The sequence below is a fragment of the Anas platyrhynchos genome, chromosome 12 (genome assembly GCF_047663525.1).
Source record: "Anas platyrhynchos isolate ZD024472 breed Pekin duck chromosome 12, IASCAAS_PekinDuck_T2T, whole genome shotgun sequence".
Classification (NCBI taxonomy): domain Eukaryota; kingdom Metazoa; phylum Chordata; class Aves; order Anseriformes; family Anatidae; genus Anas; species Anas platyrhynchos.
In genome coordinates, this window is record NC_092598.1 from 13,161,310 (window position 1) to 13,181,458 (window position 20,149).

Consider the following 20,149-nt stretch of genomic DNA (forward strand, 5'->3'; position numbering starts at 1 on the left):
TCAGAATATTTGCATTTCAAAAAGACTCTTTTACTGAATAAAAATCATTAACTTTAGTAGCAAAAAGGTGGATTTAAAATGATGGCCAGAAACAGCATTTCAGCATCTAGAGATGGAAAGGGAGCGGTTTTAAAGAAACTTGCACAAACTCCTACGCAAGGTATGGACCCAATTCCAGCAGAAATCACCTGAAGGTGAAATGAATGGGACTCAGGTATCCAGTGTGTTTAGGCATGGCTGAAAATCTTTTGATTTCAGGTGATAAAATACTCCAAAAAAATCTGCTCCTGCTTTCTTCAAGCTTTAGCAATTAAAATCTTATTTAAGGCTTATTTTTTGTTTTAAAAATGCATATGCTTGCTTTAAATTTAAGTCATCTTTATAGCAAGCTTGGTTCATTGTTTAAATTGCCATAAATGAAAAACAAAGCTTTTATTTTTGAGGGAATAAACACACTCTAAAATGAAAAACATTCCACCATTGACGTGGTTCACAACCAAACCAAAAGATGGGAAAATATACTGAGAAGGTCACCAGAATGTGCTGGTGATCAAACAACAGGGCCTTAAGATCTGGTGTAATTAAGGAAGAAGAGAGACTTCACACTGTAGTCAGGTAGCAGGAAAATAAAGCCAGCTATGAGCATTATGCAGTCCTATCAAGGAGCACGGCTGTTTTCCCACAAGCCACATCTCAAAATTCAAAGAGTCAAAAGCTCCACTGCTTCTGGGCTTGAGAATCTACAACAGCATTGCTCTTACAGGATGAAGAAAAAACACCAGAAATCAAAGAATTAACAGCAGTAGTAAACCCAAAGAAGAAGAAAAGGAAGAGTTCTTGAACAAAGTGACAGAACGGGGCCAAGGAAAACACGCACAAAGTTTAACATCACTAATTAAACACAACAACATTAAAATTGGAACAAAGGAATAAAAGGAGAAAAAGGGAATGATGCCAATGGTTGTACAGCTCTCGAGCTATTATCATGCAATGAAGCCTCCAAGTGCACTACTTTTTGGTGAAAAAGAGTGAAAAATCATGTGGGGAGAGTGAGAAATGGCAGCCAAATATGCCAGGAATTGTCAGAAGGTGAAGAGAGAGGGTATAAGCTTTCAAATGATTAACCAATAATTCGGACTACTACAATTTCCAAAGCAACACACGACATTACTCAGTTGAGACCCAGTTATCGAATTGATGAACACTGCAGATTTCTTCTTCATCAAGAAAAGCAGTACACAAATATGCTGTAAGGGCAGGCAAATATCATAAAGCAAAAAATAGACGGGTCACGTTAATTTGTAGGGTATCTGGTGACGTTCAAGACAAAGTTAACAAGATTAAATCACACTGGAAAAGCACAGGAAAAGCAGCAGTCAGTCTACCACTTGGACGAGGTAAGCTGAGACGCAGCAAAAGAAAAAGCCATACTCACCTCCGCTGCATATGAACTTAACTGCCCCCTATTACATACAACACCTTGAAAATCCCAAGTAGTTCTGCATGTGTTCTTCCATCAGATATTTAAAAAGGACTCAAAATTAGGAGAAGCATCCCTCAAATCAACAAAGACAGCAAGTGCCTAGTTCCTCTTGACTTCAGAGGAAGTTTGGAACTTCAGATGTTTCTGCAGATCTGGTACTTAGTGCTGCTTCTCATGGCTAACTCTGCCTTCATTGAAAGAAGAAAGTACACGTACCTTCTGTACTTCCTCTAGCCAGTGGATTAAACACAAAACAAGCCTATTTCCACAACAGTGTCAGTGCAAAACTACTTCCACAACAGCCTGAGAAGAGCTTTGAACCAGAGCCCAGGAAGAGCAGCTAAGGGGAGTGTGACACGTGTCAGAATCGGCCCTACCTGGATGTCAGTGTCCTTCACGGGTTCAAGAGGCTCGAACGTAGTGGCTGCACTTAGACTCTCGAGTCGCTGAGAGATATGAGATATGTCAAGCCCTCGGGACCCAAGAAGAACAGACCTGTAACAAAGAAATTGTGCAGGTATGAAATCAGTATCATGCAGACACACGTGTATCTACCCCCCCTCAGCCCTGCTGAACGCTTTCTGCTGTTCCACTGCAGTACAGCACAGCTGCCAAGTTCTTCCAGACAGAAAAACTCCACAGCGCGTTGGTAAATGTCCTCAGCAGCGGCCGCACCAAGGTACTGCACTTCTTGGCTTTAGCACCTGGAACTGGGAACAGTTCGCTTCTCAGACAAATCCTTCAGTTCCTAATTTATTTTTTTTTGTAAGAAGATGGGGAAGGAGAAAGCAGCTTTGCAGCCATTCTGCTTCTCCTGAGCACATCCTCCTGGCAATGCTCCCCACACCTTAAAAACCAAGCCCGCAAGCATTTTGCAGCCCCTGCTTTCAGTTCCCAGCGCAGGGGCTCAGTACTTACGCCTTAACATCCGCGGTCTCCTGGGAAGTGCGGGTCAGGGTGCGGGAGCGCAGGCGCTCCCCAGCCTGCTGGATCTCTTGCAGGTTGCGCTCCACGTGCGGGAGCTCGGAGATGCCCTCTGTCTCAGCTGCCAGCTGCTCTGCCTGCTGCAGGAGCTCTCCGAAGCCTTCGGTGTCCATCTCCGTTGCAGGTTTCACCCAAGACTCACAGAAACCTGCAGAGAAAAGAGAAAAGGGGAAATCTGAGCAAATTCTTGCGTGGCTATAAGAAGTGTCCACACCTACGGGTGCACAGAGAGACCAGCAAAGAGCTGAGCTTCTAGAGCAGGGCACCACTCTGTTCATCCTCGCTGAAGAGAATGTAGCAGAAGCACCTGAACATTCAGCAAATTTTCCAGTGCTCTCAGAGCGAGCTGCCTTGCAGGACCATGTTTTAAGGCAGGTCTCCAGACCTGTCAGAAGTGCACGTGGCAGCTCACACACTGCCTTGATACAAAGGGGAACAAACAGAAAGCAGGGAAGTCCAAGTGAAAGATTTGGTATTAATTCAGCTATAAAGCTCTTGTGTATACACATTTTTATATCATAAACGGAGATACACATATGCACGCATACATATGTATGGATACAGGCTGAAAATACGCATAGCTTCAACATGAGGTTAAATAAACAGCAGAAGACAAGGATGCGTATGTGCAGAGACAGCCATAACACGCCATCTATTAAAACGTGTTAATCCATGTCATCAGCCCCACGGAAACACAAATGCACGCTGTTGCAATGCAGAAGATGGGAGTCCTCCCTCAATACGTGTAGAAAGCCCTCCCAGGGTTTGTGAGGGCTGCCTGCACGGACCCAGTGAGAGAACAGCAGGGAGAGCAGAGCAATGGCTCTGAGAGCTGAGGTCCTCAGTGCACCACGCCGTGCCAGGTTCAGAATGGAGCCGGTTGTTTTCACAGAGCAGACAAATGTATACGCCCAGCATCAACGTGGAAAAACCAGGGAGTCGCGATGGTGTCCGTATTAATGGAAAAGGAAACCCAAAGCCTCAACTTCAGGCCCCAAATCCATGATTTGCAGCCAGGTGAGTGACACGCCACGAGCACCCCACTGCCCCCAGGTCCCAGGAGACAAGAAGCGAATTAAGAGCACCGTGTGATGGTTCAGACACACACGATTAGAGAGAAACTGATCCCTGCCCCTTGCACATGGCTGCTGCCCAAGCGCCAGGACAAACCCAGGTGTCCAGGCAGAGAGAATTTCCCCAGCACCCCTCACTAATTTCGGGGGGAGGCAGCAACCCTATCTGCACTGCCTCGCTCATCAGGCGAGACAGCAGGGACTGGATTTGTGTGAGCAGCTCAGCACGGCGCTGAGCTGGGAGTGGAGAGGGGTGTGGTGGAAGCCAGCAGCTTTGTGCCCTGCAATGCAGCACACAGCATCTTCCCCGCGCTCACTTGCGGTAACTCAGGTGCAGCCCTGCCAGAAGCAGCCCCTGTTGGCAGGCGCTGACCAGAACAGCCACACGCCCACGAGCAAGGCGAGCAGATCCCCCGGGAGCAGCGACAGAGAGCAGCCCAGGCTGCAGCTCGATTGGATTCGATCCGGTCCACTTCCTCTTTTCATTAAGAGCGAGATAAAAAGCCGGGAGCATCAGAAGGCACTAAGTTCTCCGGGAGCACTGAAACCAGAAGCACGGGGGATCAGCGCGCTGTAAAACAGCTCCCCAACCTGCACTTTTTAGCCACGGATGCCGTGTCAGTGCCATACGCAGCCTGCCCCATAAAGCTGCTGATGTAGGACAGCCGCAGTGACTCTGGAAAACAGGCTGAATTCAACAAATACAGAATAAACTTACTGGGAGCACGCTAAACTACCTGCGATTATAGCCCAGCACTGGCAGTGACAGCTCAAAACTTAGCTAGAGCAGCACCAGCAGCTTTGTCCAGGGGACAGAAGGCCAATATTTAGAGCAGGTAGCAGCACGAACGGGTTCGTCTCCACGCTGACAGAATTTACTGCATTCGGGAGACTGCAGGCTGCCTCTCAGCGCCGCCCGGCGAGATGGGAGCTGCTGCCACAGTAACGAGCAGAGCCACGGCAGATTTTCATGTCTGGCTGGGGAAAGTGCAACAACTGACACCTAAGGGAAAGAAAAATACATCAGAAATTAAACCAGCTTCTGTGAAACCAGATCGACCCCGGGCTAAAAGCCAGGACTGAAAAGGCTCCTCTGTAAAAACAACTTTGATGGCTTATCAATAGAGGCTGCTGCATTAGGCTAGTACTGCACGGCCAACAAAGCCCCAGTTTTATGTTTTCCCAACATTTAAAAGCACGTATAAACACCATATATTGTATGAGTTGGCGGGATGTAAGCCAAAATGAAATCAGAAAAGATGATGACAGGTTTCTTGGGTCTCTTCCGACTATAAATGTCGATCACCTGAAAAAAAAAAAAAATAAAGATCTCTGCGCCCTACAACGCTGCCTAACCAAATGTAGCTACGGTACTCCACACACGGCCGTGCCGAACATTTTAGCTCACCAGCTTCAGAAAGACTCCGAGCTGAAAGACTCCGACGTGTGAGCAAGCGTCTGTTGTACTTCACATACTGACAGCCTTTGTGTCATCTCATTAGCTAACTTGGAGAAACAGACTAAAAATTCAGATTGATCTAGCGCTTCAAAAAAAAGGAAGACTTCACAGGAGGGAGGGAAAGCCTCACCCGCTGCACTCAGAGTAGCTGCCGCACCAGAACAGCTCCACGAGTTGCAAAGAGATTGGCCCAAAGGGGAAAGGAAGGAGAAATCCAGAGCTCGAGTTGGGATCGGTTTCTTTTGGAAGGAAGATGGAGAAGGTAGGGCAGGATGATGGGGGTAAGATCAGCCAAGATCTGAGGTGAGAGGGAGGATGTGTTTGTCTGCCAGATGCTGTCATGGAGCTTTTTGGGGCAGGACAAGGCAGAAGTGGTGCGGACCTACTGACCCCACACCAGAAGCAGAGAGCCCGTCTGGTTCAACTCCTGAGGGCTCCCCCACCTCGTTTCCATGTCCAGAAGTGCCCGAGTCCAACCCAAACACCTTCTGCACATTTCCAACAAATCGCCCTCCGCAGTGCTAAGCACAGCAGCCAGCATTTAACCAGGCTGATGCAGGTAAATCCCGAACAGGCCACGCAGTAACCAGCACTTAAAAAATGTTTCTTTTGAGGTCTTAAAGGCATTGACATTGTTATTTCTCTCTCACAGTGATAAAAGACAAACAAGGGGACACAGCCCTCCTCTGCCCTGCTCACTACTCAATGTGGAACCAGCAGCTGGTGCTTTAAACATTTTATTCCCATACATACCTCCATGAACTTATCAACGCTGCCTTATCTGCCAGCTGGCCTCAAAGCTCCTCACAAAGACCTCAAGTCCCCTAAAACCCGACTCAGCTGGCAGCTTCGCCACCCCAGCCCTCTGCCCCTTTCCCAGAGGCTCGGTACTTGCTGCCAGCACATGATTCCCACCTCAGCAGGCCACCAACTTCTGCAGGGGGACCAGCAGACCGCTCGTTAGGTACCACATTTCATTGGACAGATCAGATTCCTCAGATGAAGCCCCTCATTGGCACCTGGACTGGAGTTCAGCCCCAGTTTGACACGAGGGGGTTTAGGGCTGTGTTGGATGGGTCCCTATGGCTGGCAGCTACATCCTGACCCCAGCACGCCCACAGCTCCCGCTGTCACACTAAGGCAGCTCCAAGGGACTGACAGGTATTGTTCTTCAGGGTCAGAAAGAAGGGATCTACAGCTGAGATGCTTTCTTAAGAAAATCTTTGCCTGCTTTGCACAAGAAGTCAGTGTTGCTACTGATGAAAGCGGCTGTGAGCTGGGGCAGGGTGAAAAGGCTGAGCCAGCGCCCTCATTCGGGTACCTTCTGCCCACCACTGAATCATTAGGGGTGGAAAAGCCATCTGAGATCACCTGGTCCAACCATCCCCCACCACCATCACCCACCAAACCCTGTCCCCAAGCACCACGTCCAACCTCTCCTTGAACACCCCCAGGGACGGTGACGCCACCACCTCCCTGGGCAACCCATCCCAGTGTCTGACCACTCTTTCTGAGCAGCAATGTCTCCTCATTTCCAGCCTGAGCCTCCCCTGGGGCACCCTGAGCCCATTCCTTCTGCTCCTATCACTGGGTACCTGTGAGAAGAGGCCGACCCCAGCCCCCCACAGCTTCACTTCAGGCAGTTGCAGAGAGCAGTGAGGTCTCCCTGAGCCTCTGCTCCAGCCCCAAACACCCCCAGTGCCCTCGCAGGGCCCTTTCCCTTGCCCAGTTTCGCAGCCACCCCTCCCGCCCCGTCCCCCAAACCCCTGCCGGGCCAAGCCCGGGGGGGACCGGGACCTGCCCAGGGGCTCACAGGAGGTCCCACCGAGGGGCTTGCGGCCCGGGGGAGCCTCGCCTGGGGCTGAGGGGAAGGAGCCCAGGCCGAGGGGCGGCTGCTGAGAGCTCAGGGCCCGAGGAGGGGTCGAGAGGGGGCCGGGGATGAGGAGCGGGGCGCGGAGGGGACGGGGGGGTGCCCCCGCTGCCCGCCCACCCGCCGCCATGACACGCCCGCGCGGGCCCTCACCTGCCCGCCGCTCCAGCCGCCGCGCGCCCCCGCCCCGCACGCCCATTGGTCACCCTTATCCCCTCCTCCGCCCTCCCATTGGCCGAAACGAAGCGCTTCCCGGCGCCGCGCGCTCCCATTGGTCGAGCCCGTGAACTTTCCCCCCTCCCTGCGCGCCGCCTCCCGCCTTCGCTGTCTCCTCGCGACAAGAGGCGCACACGGGAAGCGCGGCGGGAGGGGGGGGCGGATCCGGGGGCCGCGGGTTCGAGGCTGCCCCCCGCCGCTACTCCGTGTGGGGCCTTGGTTTTTGTGTTTGTTTTCCCAAAATATTTTTGAGATTAGTCAAATTCATCCCATTTGATCTACACATGCACAGCAACCAGTATTAATTACAGTGCACGCTCCTCCTTCTGAGGTTATTAATAAATCTCATGCTATTTGATTCTGGAGTACTATTTTTGCCAGCTTATTTTCTAGTTCTTCAATACAATATATTTGCCATACTTTTGTATTTTGAGATATTTACAGTAGCTTTTTCTAATTCACTCCCCCTTAACCGAGGTAAAAACCACCTTGCAGAACTGAAATGCTCGAGAATTTTCCTAAAGGATTATCTGGAGTCTGCCTAATGCTGCGGGTGGTCCCAGGGGGCTTTGGCTCTGTGACCACCATATTCAGTACAGTGGGGATTATTCCCTACTTCATGGATAATATTTCCACACCCAGGGGCAGTAATATTGCCCCCTGAGTTTGTATCAATGTTGTTTTAAAGGCACCTTTGGTAACACAGGATATTGGAGCCAGGATTATGTGTAGGGAACTCAACTTCAAAGTCTGTTCCTTCCCAGGACTGTGTATGATCTGTCATTCGTAGAAATCTAGCGAATCCAGACACGGTTGCTGCTGGAATTAGCAATCAGGGACAAGGCCTTTTCAGTGTTTCTAAGCATCTGGGTGCAAATCCAACAATTATTTTTAGATATAACTCAAGAGATGTTCTGGATTAATTGGAAATGCTGATTTTTTCCTCCATCCTATCACAAATACATTGAGAATAGGTATTACTAAAATAAACTTAAAATACATCATTTATATATATATTTATATATATATATATACGCTCCTATAATAATGAATAAATAATAAAGAAAAACAATCAAAATCACAAACTAATAAGGATTCTTCTCATGGGGATTAAATACCCCCCCTTTCTCCCACTTCCAGGGAATGTTCCCTGGAAACACTCCAATTCTGTGCAATCCAATCCCTTTTACTCATTAATTCGTTAAGAATTCTTCCAAGGGGAAGTTAAAGGTTTACAATGGATAGTTTTGACAGTTTAAACCTTAAAAGTCTTTGTTAATGCAGTGTCTGGGGTATCAGGGTTAACTGATGCTTGTACCCAGGTACGAGCCCACCCATTCTCAGTGCTGTCTCAGTAGCAGGAACACTTGGAACCATCCATCCCACTCAGGTTGCAGGTTCAATTCTCTCCATCTTCACATCAAAACCCAACCTCCTGCTCAGAATGGATGGATCAGGGCTTCCGAGGGTGTTTTTGTTTTTTTTTTAGGACAGAGGTGGGGTGTGCTGCCGAGCACCTCACTTCACACTGCACCAAGAGTCTCCCCAAACCCAACCCGAGGCAAGATACGGCCACGCTGCGGTAACTACACAGCTGACTTCGAATACAGAAAATGAGTTCCCGACTGCAAAAACACAACTTAGTTTCTCACACTAATTAGAATCATAGAATCATAGAATATCCTGAGTTGGAAGGGACCCTTAAGGATCATCAAGTCCAACTCTTGACTTAGCTTCAATTAATAACGGGGATAGACAGTGCTCGCTCACAGCACCCGAAATCGCATGCACACAGATGGCAAAAAAAGGAAAAAAAAAAAAAAAGTATGATTTTTTTGAGTTTTCTTGACTTTTAGGTGGGATGGGTGCAGGTGGGATGGGTGCTGGGTGCCCCACTGGGATGGGTGCCCCAAGGAGGGCTGCTGGGACAGGCAGAGGGCAGCAAACCCCCACCAATGGATTGGGTTGGGGAGGCTTGGGATGTGCTGTTCACTGGCACTGGTGTCCTCCCATGTCCCCCACCTGTGTGGGTGTCCCCTGGGTACAGCCCCCCAAGGCCCGGTCACCCCCCGGTGCCAGCCTCGCTTCCCATCCCCTCCCACTATACAGGTGCACGGGGCAAGGGCAGCTCCTGCTTCATTTGGTGCGAATCACAAAAATTGACTTTTTCCATTGAAAAATGCTCCCCCAGAACCCCAGGTCACATCACAGGTGTCCCCTGTCCCTCTGTGTGAAGGACGGGGACACGAGGTCCCGGCACGCAGCGCTGTCCCAACCCCATTCCCCGCCCCTCCCACTTTCGAGCCAGGCCTCTTCCCACGAGATGTATTTTAAAAATAAATACATAAATGCAATACTATGCATTTAGGGCAAGGCAGGTCACCCCCAACCTGTCTCCTCTGTTGCAACAGGAGGTGCCGGGAGGCTGCTTAGGCAGCAGAGCCAGGTTCCCAGCCCCACTGCGCGGGGCGCGCCCATGGGACATGCGAGGGCAGGCAGCACCCACGGCAGGGGCAGGGGCTCCCCGGCCCACACTTTCGCTTGGCAGGCATTTTCGGAAGGAAAACAGGGCCTGGGCACCTTCCCACGGCCCCCCCCACCCTGCACCCAGCACCCTCCCACCTCGTTTTCCACCCCTGAGGTGCAGGAGCCAGCCTGGGCCGTGCCACGGATCCTACGTGTCTCCATTCTGGCCAGGGAGCACCCAGAGCCCCCCCGGCTTGCTGGGGGCTGCCCCAGGGGACACAGAGAGCCCCAAACTCTCCCTGAGGATGCCCCCAGTCCATGGGGGGGGACAAGGGGACTTGGAGCGGCCCCCATCCCATCACGAGTGGTGTCGGCACTCAGCACTCCAGCAGCTTCAGCCAAACTCATTTATTTTCTCCATGGGTACGGAAGATACAAAACATGTAAAAATAAGCTTTTTTTTTTTCCTTTTTTTTTTTTTTTTTTGTGTGTTCCCCATCCCTTCGTCACCCTCCCATCCCCGAAGCGTGCCGGCTATTTACAGGCGGAGGCAGGCGGCTCAGTGGCAGCAGCTGCACTTGCTGCTGGCCGGCTCCTTGCAGACGCAGCCCTTGGCGCAGTTGTTGCAGCCGGCGGGGCAGCAGGAGCAGCAGCCTGGGGGGGGAACACGAGAGTTAGGGGGGGTGAGATGTAGGGAAGGCAAGAATTAGGGGAGTGGGAAGGCAAGGGGTGAGGTTTAGGGGGTTGGGATGCGATGGGGGGGGTCCCAGAGGATGGGGAGAATGGGGTGACCCAGAAGGCAGGGCTGGGGTCCCAAATGGGAGGAAAATGGGGGGGCTTCATGGGGGTCCTGAAGGGTTGGGGGGACCCCAGGGAAAAGGGAGGGAGAAATCACCACGGACATCTCTATGGGGAGCACACAGGGGTCCCACAGGGCAGGGGTGTCCCCAGGGGGTGTCTGTAGGGGGGGTTCCCCATGGGCAGGAGGGATGGGGGGGTGCCCATGGGGGTCCCACAGGGGAGAGATGGAGGGGGGTCCCCATGGGGGTCCCACTGGGTAGGGATGGGTGGTGGTGTCCCCATGGGAGTCCCGCAGGGGAGGGATGGGGGCACCACAGGGCAGGGACCCCCAGACCCCAACTCACTCTTGCGGCAGCTCCGGCAGCGGCAGTTCTTGCACTTGCAGGACCCAGCGCAGGAGCAGGAGTCACCTGGGGAGGGAGAGAAACCATGAGCCAAAATGAGCCAAAATGAGCCAAACCGAGCCCAAACGAGCCGGGCTGAACCGAGCCAAGCCAGGCTGAACCGAGCTGAGCTGGGCTGAGCCGATCCGAGCCCACTTACCAGCAGCACATGTGCAGTCCTGGGGGTCCATGGCTCGGCTCGGATAAGCAAGTCTTGTCTCGGCTTGGCTCGGGTAGTCACGGCACGGCTCGGCTCGGCTCGCAGCAGTGCTGAGCCCCGCCGCCCGCCCGTTATTTATCAGGCCGGGGCGGCGCTGGGTGCTGCACACGGCAGGGCGGTGCTGGGCCGTGCCGTGCCGTGCCGAGCCGTGCCGTGCTCACAGAGGGGCCGTGCTGAACGGGGCCGTGCCGTGCTCACACAGCGGGCTGAGCCGTGCCAAGTCGTGTCGTGTTCACTGGGGGGCCGTGCTGAACCGGGCCGTGCTCACCGAGGGGCCGTGCACAACGCGGGGCCGTGCCGTGCTCACCCGGGCCGTGCTCATCCAGGTCATGGCCATGCCCTCTGTACCCCCCCCCTGCACCCCTTGGTGGCCCTCCCATACACAGGGACACCCCCAGCAGCCGCCCCCACCCGGCTTCCTGCGTATGGGGTGGCGGGGAAAGGGGCTGAGGTCCCCCAAAATTGGGGCATCGCAGCCTGGTGGCAGCCACGGGTGTCCCCCTCACGGCCCCCTCGCCACATAATGGTGGCAGCAGCCAGGGACAGGCCGTCCCCGCTTTCAGCTTTTATTGCAAAAAAAAAGGGGGAAATTTGAGGGGTGAATTTCTGGTGTGCATCCTGGCAGAGCCTCAGGGACACGGAGCTGGGGCTGGTCTGCGACACCGCAGGGTTTGGGGGCTGTTGTTCCTCCTCCCAGCTTTGCGCCCGGCGGCGCTGAGGGAACGTAAACACGGGGCCGCGTGCATTGGCCGCCGGCCGAGCGGCGGAGAGGAAGAGGTCGAGGTCCGGGCCCACGTGCGGCAGTGGCGAACGCCGCTTGCGAAACTGCTTCCCGTAGGCCCCGGTACCGTGGGCCCGGTGCGCACGACACGAAACTGGAGGAGCACGGCCCGGGACATGCATCCGGGGCCCTTCTGGGAAGGGGCTGAGAGGCTCGGGTACGAGCTGTGGTGTTAGGGCAGCCAAAAATTGAGCAGAGGACAGCTGCTCCTCGTCACGGTCCCATATCCGAAAGGCAGAAGTGGGGTGCCCCAGGGACCTGTCACACCCCGCTGTGCATCCCCGCACCGCCAGGTGTGAGCCATCAGCGGGGTTCAGATGAAATTGTGTTTTCCTATAACTTCATTAAACCACTGCGAAGCCCAGGGAGGGGGACAGGCTTGTCCCCGGGCTCCTGACGTGCAAAAAGCTGCTGTGAATTGCAGCACGGCCAAACCCGGGTAGGAAAAATCAGCCAGAGGCTGCTCAAAGCGAAGAGACGTCCACAGCCTGACCCCATTGCTCCTCCTGCTCGTTATGGGCTCACTGATGATGTACACTTCACATTTACATCTCTCTGGGCAAGAAGCCCCTCAGACAGCAGGTGGGGGACAGCCAGTGCATATGGGATGGGGACAGACCGTCCGGGGGGTGCTGGCACGATTTAGCCCCAAGCCACGTGCTGGAGCTGCCCCGTGCCTGCGGGGTTCCTGCGCTGACCTACATTCGGTGGCAGGAGAGCGTGCTTCGTGCACATCGGAAGCTGGGGGGGGACGGTGGCACCGCAGGGGATGCCGTGGGGAAGAGCCCTTCTGCAGCAAAGGGGAGACCCCCGGGGGTCAGTGGGGGTTCCTCGGCCCCTGCCCCAGCCCTGGCAGCGGTGGTTGGGTCAGGGAAGCTTTTGCAGCAAAAATAGGGTGGTAAAAGGATGCCCTGTGGCATGGCATCACACCCCACACCCATCACACCCCATTACATGTGTCACACCCCATCCTGGGCTTCCCACCCCGTCACAGGCATCGCACCCCATCGCAGCCGTGGTGTCCGAGCCACCCCAAGCCCCACCAGGGAGCGGAGCTGGTGGCTCTCTCAGGCAGCCCCACTCCGCTGCCAGGAGGGAAAGCGAGCTCCTGGCCCTGCCGCCCCACCTGCCCTGCAAACATCACCCCTGGAAATGGGCAGGGCGAAGCCTTCATTACCGCCCTGTTGACGAACCGCTTGTAATAACGAGCTGCTCATTAGCCCTGAGGAGGATTTCTGGTGTAGGAGGGAGCCTGGGATTTGCCCTTGGGTAACAAGAGGGCGGGAAGAAAAAAAAAAAACACACAACAACAACAAAAAAACAAAACTAACCAGAAAATTACCGTGTTGTGAAGGGAAAGTGTTAAACCCAGAGCAAGTGCTAGGGGAGGTCGGAGGCTGGAAGAAAGGAGCAAAACAAGCCCTGAGATGCATGCCAGCCCATGAGCCAGGCTGGCGAGCTCCCCGGGTGGGCGTTTTGCCACGATCCCCCCCCCAAAAAAAATTTTTTTCTGCCGCCCCGTGCGACACCGGAGACCAGAGAGAGGCAGCGGCCGGGTGTTTATATACACATCGCTTTATTTAGGTAGCTCAGCGCACGCCACGCGTGCCAAACACTGAAGGTATCAGAACGCACGTATAAAAAAACCACAGAGAATAAAGTTAGTTTTCTTCGGCTCCCCCCAGGGTCAGCGCGGCGGGGGGGGGGCTGCCCGCCGGCCCCTACTTGCAGCAGCTGCACTTGGCGGAGGGGGGCCCTTTGCAGACACAGCCCTGCGCGCACTTGGCACATCCCGCGGGGCAGCAGGAGCAGCAGCCTGGGAGGGGAGGAAAATAAATTTAGGGGGGTGTTCTCCGAAGGGTGTGTGTGGGTGGGTTCCCACCGCCCCCCCGTGTCATGTTGTGATGGATGAGCATCCACCCCAGGTTAATTTTAGCAGTGTCCCCCCCTCCCCTTCCCTGCCTTTGGGTGCCTTTCCTGGGTGGCTTTGAGCCAGGGCTGGCTCTGGGGGGGGGGCAGGCTCCCCAGGGGGGTCCTGTTACCCACGCAGCCCCCCCAGCACCTTTCTGGCCAGGGTGAGTGGGTCTGGAGCAAACAGAGGATGTTGCAGTGCCAGTGTCCCTCCCCCCCAAGGACATTGCCTGGCGCTGAGCCTCGGACGCCAGCGAGGGACACGCTGTTTTTTGGGTTACACGGGGTGCCCTGTATTGCTTATGGGGAAGTCACCTCCCTCTTTGGGGGCCAAAAAAAATAAATAGGAGGAGCAAACTGATGTCTGGGAAGGGGATTCCTGAGCCTGGCTTGATTTACTGTGCCTACAGATGTGTGGTGGAAAAAAAAAACACACGAGTGTTTCTGATCTCCGGGGGCTTGGGGGCCACCTTACCTTTTTTGCACGACGTGCATTTGCAGTTTTTACATTTGCAGTTGTCCCCGCAGGTGCAGGTGCCACCTGAAAGAGAGAAAAGGAGGAATAAAAACACAGGGGGGGTGAGGAGGCAGAGCATCCCCAGCTCCGCAGCCCAGGCTCAGCATCCCGTCTCGAGCATCCCTGCTGCTCTAGCAACATCCCACATCCCTCGCCCCGCATCCCGCACCGCGGCGCGATGCCCCACGGCTGGCTCGGGGAGGATTTTAGGGTGGCCGGGCTGGGCAGGATGAATCCAGGGCAGCCCCACAGGGATCCTCCAGTGCTTGGCGAGGGAGCGTTGGCTTACCAGTGGCGCAAGGGCAGTCCTGGGAGTCCATGCTGCGGCTGCGGGACGCGTTGGCGATGGGAAACTGGGCTTCGGGCTGGCCGCGCTGCTGCTGCTATTTATCCCTGGCAGGGAGAGAGCGAGTGCAAAACCTCCGCCCCTCGCTGCCTGCGCACGGCTCTGCCCGGTGCTGCCCCGGGCGCTGCTGATTCACCGCCCGGGCGGCCACCACGGGGGCCCTGATCCCCTCCCTGGTGGTGGGTGACGGCGGGCTGGGTCACCGCTGCCTTGGGGATGGATGGACGGACGGATGGATGGATGGACAGATGGACACACAGACACGTGGGCGCAGAGAACGGGCAGCTCATCACACCGCTGCCCCCCTGCTCCTCCTCCCGTAGCACCCACGTTGATAAAATCAAGGGATGTAGCCCCCCAAAAATCACACGAGCCCACCGCAGCCCCCTCCTCGCTGTGGAGGTCCCCAGACCCTGTCCCATGCCTCCGCCGCCCTCCCCGCCAGCAGCAAAACCAACGAGCCCGACTGGCCCAGCCGGAGCCCACGTCCCCTCCGGCACCCCGCCACGGTGCCCCCTCCCACCCTCCTTAATTAATTTCCGTGCTCAATTAGCCGCGAGGAGGGCGGCGGGGGAGCCACGTCGCTGCCCGTCGGCTTGGCCAACTGTGCCGGCGGCCGCCGGGCGCTGGGCTCGCTGGCTTTGCTCACCCACTCGAAAGAGCTGCGGGGATCCGGGGTGGAAGGTGCGATCGAAATGATGCGTTTATTTGACGAAATGAAAGCAATTTCAGCACGCGGGGAGGGACTGCCCTACGGCCAGCAGGCTCTGCCAGCCGTGGAGCATCCTCCTGTGTGCGGAGGCTTTCCCCATACCGAATGTGGCCCCCTCCTTGCCCCTGGGGTTTTTCACTAGTGACATGTCTCACCCTGCTTTTAGCATCCCACTGAGCCCCTGAAAAATCGCTGTGACTGCTCCAGGCTCCGGTGCCTCCCCTCTGAGTATCCCATTTTCCGGGGCGCTCCCTAAAGACGCATCCCTGGAAGCAGGAGCCAGGCATGGGGGTGATGGGAAGCACCCCACCAGCTCCCGGTATCGCCCATGAGCAGATTTTGGGGTGACAGGTGCCTGCCGTGCACCTGGGAATGCACTTGTCCCCGCAGCCCATGGTGGCTGTGCTGGGAAACTCCTTTGCTTCAGGGTTTTATCCGGGCTGGGTTTTTGCCCGCGGTGCCTCGCTGCCGCGTTGGAGGCGATGCTAATCCAGCCAAAACATGGGGCCGGGGAGTATTTTTACCACCCAGCTGTCTGGGCACGTTGGGAGCTTGTTCGGTGACCTAGTGGGGAAAGGTGCCAGCGGCCCCGTCTCCGCGTCTCTGCTGGCGGAGCTGGGCGCCGGTGGGAAATGTGCGCAGAAAAGCCCCAGGGAGGCAGAGCTGATGGGCTCGCTCCTCGTCCCAGCCACCCGGCAGCGTGCTGAGCCTCGGTGGATGCTCATCCCCACGTCCCCAACACACAAGACAAGCCGGCGAGGTGACAAGCCGTGCAGGAAAGGGCTGGGGCTCTCTGAAGATGCATGCCGGGGCTGCTTGCGTGCAGATCTCAGCAAGATGTTTGGGTCCAGCTCCCAAATCTGGCCCCAAGCGACTCTTGAGACAGCGCTGCTGGCAACGGGCTGCGGGTGGAAATAGCTCCTGGGAGGTGCCACACAAATGTCACGCTGCTGAATGTCACCGTGCCAGCGGTCAGGTGCCATGCCAAGGGTGTTACCCGCTCCCCACAGCATGGCCGGGCCCCACGGGGATGATCCCGAGTGCTTGGGAGCAGGAAAACACAGCTGTGCCTGGGGACATGAGTGGCGCCGGTGCTGTTCACCCACATCATGCCATCAGCTGGGGTTGTCACCACTCGCCCGGGCACATGGGGATGTGACAGGGAGGTCCCAAGCGTGCCCTGCTCCTGGAACAAGGAGCTGAGCTTGGGCTGGGAATTGCTCCCAGTGCACCCCGATGGAGGGATGCGGACAGGACACGGTGCCACGGGAGGCACCAGTTCCATGGCTGCTGCCATAGCCAAGGTGTGGGGAGGCTGCCCAGCGATGAGGCTGTTAAAGGCTGGGGAGGCCGAGGTGAGGGCTGCGTGCCGGCAGCCAGGCAGCTCCCCAAGCTTCCCCTTTCCTCGAGGAGGCTTGGCCACATTGGTGGCATCTCCTCGAGGAACAGGGAGGTTGGAGCCAGGCTGCGTGACTCATTCGCTCTCTTCCCCGTCTGCTCTCAGCTTGGCCACGAGCCCTTTTCTCCCCTGCTTTGCATGAAGGAAGGGAGCAGCTTCCCTCCTGCAGGAGGGAGACTTCCCATCCAGGGGAACGGGTGACGGAGTCACTCAGGTGCTCTGCTGCGAGGTGCCACCATCCCATGACGGGCACGCACGTCACCCGGCCGTGGGTGGCTGAAAGCAGGTGGCATTGGTGACTCCATGGGCAGGTGATGGGTCTGCTGTGGGTGACAGACACCACGCAGCAGATCCTGCCCAAGACACGCAGGCTCCTCGTGCCCTGGTGTCGTCCCCTCGAGCAGCAACATGATTTTTGGCCACGCTCAGCATCCCCAGGAGATGCTGGGCTGCTCCAGCCAAGCATCATGGTTCAATATCATAAGAATCAGGGGCTGGGTGATGAAATTGGTGTGGGCACAGCTTGGAGACCCCAGGGATGCTCACTGGGGTCTATGGTCCCCCACCACATTTTGCTGCTCAGCTTTTTATCTAAAATAGGGAGAACAAGGGGGCACGAGCAGCCGGCCAGCCCGGCCCACACATCCTAACCGCTGAAAACCAGGAGGAAACCACAGGGGTGATTGCTGCTTGGAAAGCAGGCTCGACTTTCATTTTGCAGGTATCTCAGGTCATTATTTGCTGGTGATAAACAAGTGTTTGGAGCACGGGAAATAGGTGCCGGCGTTGTTTTGTTGTGCCGGTGCTTGCCAGCCCCTTGGCAGAGGAGGCAGGGGATGAATCACGGCGCTGAGTGTGCGTGTGCGAAGCCTTGGAAGCCGTTTGGGAGCGACGTGAGGTCGGCGGGCTGACATCACGCATGGAAGCTGCTTTATTTTCCCAGAAATAGGGAAAAAAGGAGCTTTCCCACCTCGCCCCATCCGTGCCCACTCCTCCTGGTCAGCTACAGGCAGGGCACAACGTTTCCATCCACCCCGGTGAATGCAGCCCTCGGTGGGCTCCGCAAAGCCCCTCGCAGGAGAAATGCACCTTCAGCGAGAGCCGCTGCCCGTCGGAAGGCTTTTAGCAGCTTTTCATTAAAAGGGAATTGCACGGCGTGCAATAACGCGGTGCTTTCACAACTCCGCACCGGGCTTTGATGTGGGTTCTTTGGGATCCGCGTTGCAACGCACTGGGCTGTGACTCAAGGCTGCTGGCTTCGGAGGCTTGTCCTGTGGCTCTGGGCAAGCGGCTTTCGCTTCGTGCCGTATTTTTATCTGTGTACCAGCTATCAGCATCGCCTTCCCCTTAGAAAATAAATTAAAAAAACAAAAAAACAAAACACGCGGGGAGGGTGGTGATTTGCTAATTATTTGCTCTTAATGAAGAGCTAGCGGAGCGGTACCACGTGCTGGTGGCTCCGCTGGGGCGAAGCTGGCCCTGCAGCCCCCTTGGTGGGCACCCCGGGGGGATGCTCCGGGCGCTCCCGGTGTTCCTGGCAGGTTTTGGGGCCGGGCGATGTCTGTTTGGGCACGCCTGGGAGATGAAAGGGCTGCTTCCCTTTTTGATCCTGAAACTCTCATAAATGTTAATGGGAATTACTTCAAGGTCTAATGAGGGCAGAACTGCAGCCCCCAAGGGGAGCAAGGGGCAAGGATGGATGAAGCTTTGGCTGGGAAATAGGAGCACTCACGAGAGCTGAGCTGGGGCTCACACTGACCCCCCAGGACAGATACCCCAGTGTCTTTCTGTCCCACCGCCCAGCGTTGCTGGCACTGCCTGCTTCATTAGGCATCATCTGAACTCTCATCATCATCGTAACTCACCAGCCTGATGCTTTCCCAGTGTGCAGCTCGGATTTTTTTTTTTCCTCTGCTCCTTCCCTTCCCTTTGTGTTTCTCAGGTTCCCACAGACTTCAAACTCACCTGCTCCAACTGCTCACCGCCTCCCCTGGCTGAAACGTGACCTGAAGTTTCCAAGTATCATTACCTTGGGCATATTTAATTTCATTTTTTCCCCCACTTGCTAATTTTCAGAATTAGAAGCCAAGGGAAGAGCGATGAGCAATCCCCCGGGACGTTAAGCAGACACTTGTCTGAGCTTGCACAACACCAACCCCCTCCGTGCAAGCACACCGAATAAAAGGATGCCATGCTCTCCTTGATGTCTTCATAGCCTGCATCTGCCCAGTGCCAGAAACCATGCAAGCAGTGGCCCTGGTCCTGTGCCCATGGAAAAAGCTCACGTAGCCAATGCTTTTGGGAAGGCAGTAGCTCTCTCAACCCCAACCCAACCCCAATCCCCATCTCCATCCCATCCCCACTTCTTCCCCAGCCCTCTCTATCCCCCCTCGGAGGGCTGGCGATGGTGATTTTTGCCAACATTTAACCCAGCCACCCACCGCTCGATATCTGAGCAGGGTTTTACATCTTGCCAGGGAACATCAGGCAGGAAGCTCCGGTCAGATAAGGACATGGTGAATTTCAAGCTATATTTGAAGTTTTTGCCAATAAACAGCTCCTGGGTGGGCAGCGATGCTCGTCCTGCCACTGCCACAGCCAGCTCCTCCTCGCGCAGCCGAGCTTTGCCTAGAAAGACAACAAATGGTGCCAGCTGTGTTTTGGTAAAGCCGAATTCCCCTGGGAGCTACAAAGAGGCCAACAGCGAGTGCTGGATCCTCAGGTCGGCGTGATGGTGACTCTTGGTGCTTACGAGAGCCCCAGAGATGATGGACAGTGGCCATGAAAACAGGCTGGGAAGGCCCTTGCCTCTGCACAGCTCGCTGAGATTTTATTTTAAATAAAATATCTGCGTGCCTTGAAGGGACTGTCCTGCTCTCTGTAACTGTGCTTTTTAAATTAAGGGATATGAACGCTAAAAAGGGGATGGCACTGTTTTCCTGGCTCTGCTGTACATCAGCAGGATGGACAGAAGACAGATGCGGTAGGCGACAGCCTGCAGCAGGCAGAGGAAGGCAGAAGGGCTCTGAGGTGGCTCTTTCCTGGCTGAATTTAACTCCTGGTGGGCTTTCACGGCTCTTCTCCTCCTCACCTTGCCTGAAAAACCCGGCCTGACCTCAGGGAGCTGCTCCTCAGGGCACAGCCGAGGGGAAGGCATGGGGCTCAATGGTGCTGCGAACTGCCCCCAGCCCCCCAACTGCCCTCAATAGCCCCCCCAATCCCACAACTGCCCCCCTGCTTTGCCAGCTGCCCCTCAGCTGCCCCTCAGCTGCCCCTGTGCTACCTCAACTGCCCCCATGCTCCACAAACTGCCCCCAATTGTCCCCTCCAGCTGCCCCTGTGCCCCTCCAACTATCCCAATTGTCCCCCCCTCTAATTACCCCACCACCTAACTGCCCCCCGTACCTTATTGTTCCCCCATCTCCCCATCTCACTACCCTCACCTAACTGCCCCCCATATCTTATTGCCCTCCCCAACTGCCCCCAAAACACCCTACCTCCCCACCTCCCAAACTGCCCCCCACCTAA

The 20,149-nt window shown here is 55.5% G+C and overlaps 2 protein-coding genes and 1 long non-coding RNA gene across 5 annotated transcripts in view; all 3 read right to left on the bottom strand.

Annotated features, from left to right (window-relative positions):
- NUP93 (nucleoporin 93) overlaps nucleotides 1-7,091 on the bottom strand; it is a 76,456-nt gene extending 69,365 nt beyond the window's left edge. The window contains exons 1-3 of one of the 3 annotated variants that reach the window (XM_027465987.3): nucleotides 7,023-7,091; nucleotides 2,402-2,615; nucleotides 1,861-1,978 (exon numbers count right to left, since the gene is read on the bottom strand). In XM_027465987.3, the coding sequence (XP_027321788.1) occupies nucleotides 1,861-1,978; nucleotides 2,402-2,615; nucleotides 7,023-7,068 (378 nt within the window). In that variant the 5' untranslated portion in view covers nucleotides 7,069-7,091. Of the gene's footprint in view, nucleotides 1-1,860; nucleotides 1,979-2,401; nucleotides 2,616-4,258; nucleotides 5,045-7,022 lie in introns of those variants that run through there. The other 2 variants (XM_072043905.1, XM_072043904.1) reach the window with 2 other exon arrangements.
- A 6,202-nt stretch (nucleotides 7,092-13,293) lies between these two features.
- On the bottom strand, nucleotides 13,294-14,556 carry LOC113844859 (metallothionein-1). Its single transcript, XM_027466320.3, has 3 exons — nucleotides 14,454-14,556; nucleotides 14,123-14,188; nucleotides 13,294-13,552 (listed from the first exon to the last, which is right to left on the bottom strand). Exons 1-3 carry the CDS (start codon nucleotides 14,482-14,484, stop codon nucleotides 13,458-13,460), a joined length of 192 nt encoding a protein of 63 aa, XP_027322121.1. The 5' UTR covers nucleotides 14,485-14,556; the 3' UTR covers nucleotides 13,294-13,457.
- A 2,815-nt stretch (nucleotides 14,557-17,371) lies between these two features.
- On the bottom strand, nucleotides 17,372-19,888 carry LOC140003485 (uncharacterized). The gene is made up of 2 exons (XR_011812255.1): nucleotides 19,713-19,888; nucleotides 17,372-19,249 (listed from the first exon to the last, which is right to left on the bottom strand). It is a non-coding gene; the product is annotated as an uncharacterized lncRNA (long non-coding RNA).
- Between the last annotated feature and the right edge of the window lie 261 nt (nucleotides 19,889-20,149).

What these genes read in the sequence shown, in the direction of transcription:
- LOC113844859 (XM_027466320.3), bottom strand. Translation starts at nt 14,484, where the DNA reads ATGGACTCCCAGGACTGCCCTTGCGCCACTG. An exon ending in GGACTGCCCTTGCGCCACTG is followed by an intron (nt 14,189 to 14,453) that starts GTAAGCCAACGC and finishes TCTCTCTTTCAG; the next exon opens with GTGGCACCTGCACCTGCGGG. An exon ending in ATGCACGTCGTGCAAAAAAG is followed by an intron (nt 13,553 to 14,122) that starts GTAAGGTGGCCC and finishes CTCCCCTCCCAG; the next exon opens with GCTGCTGCTCCTGCTGCCCC.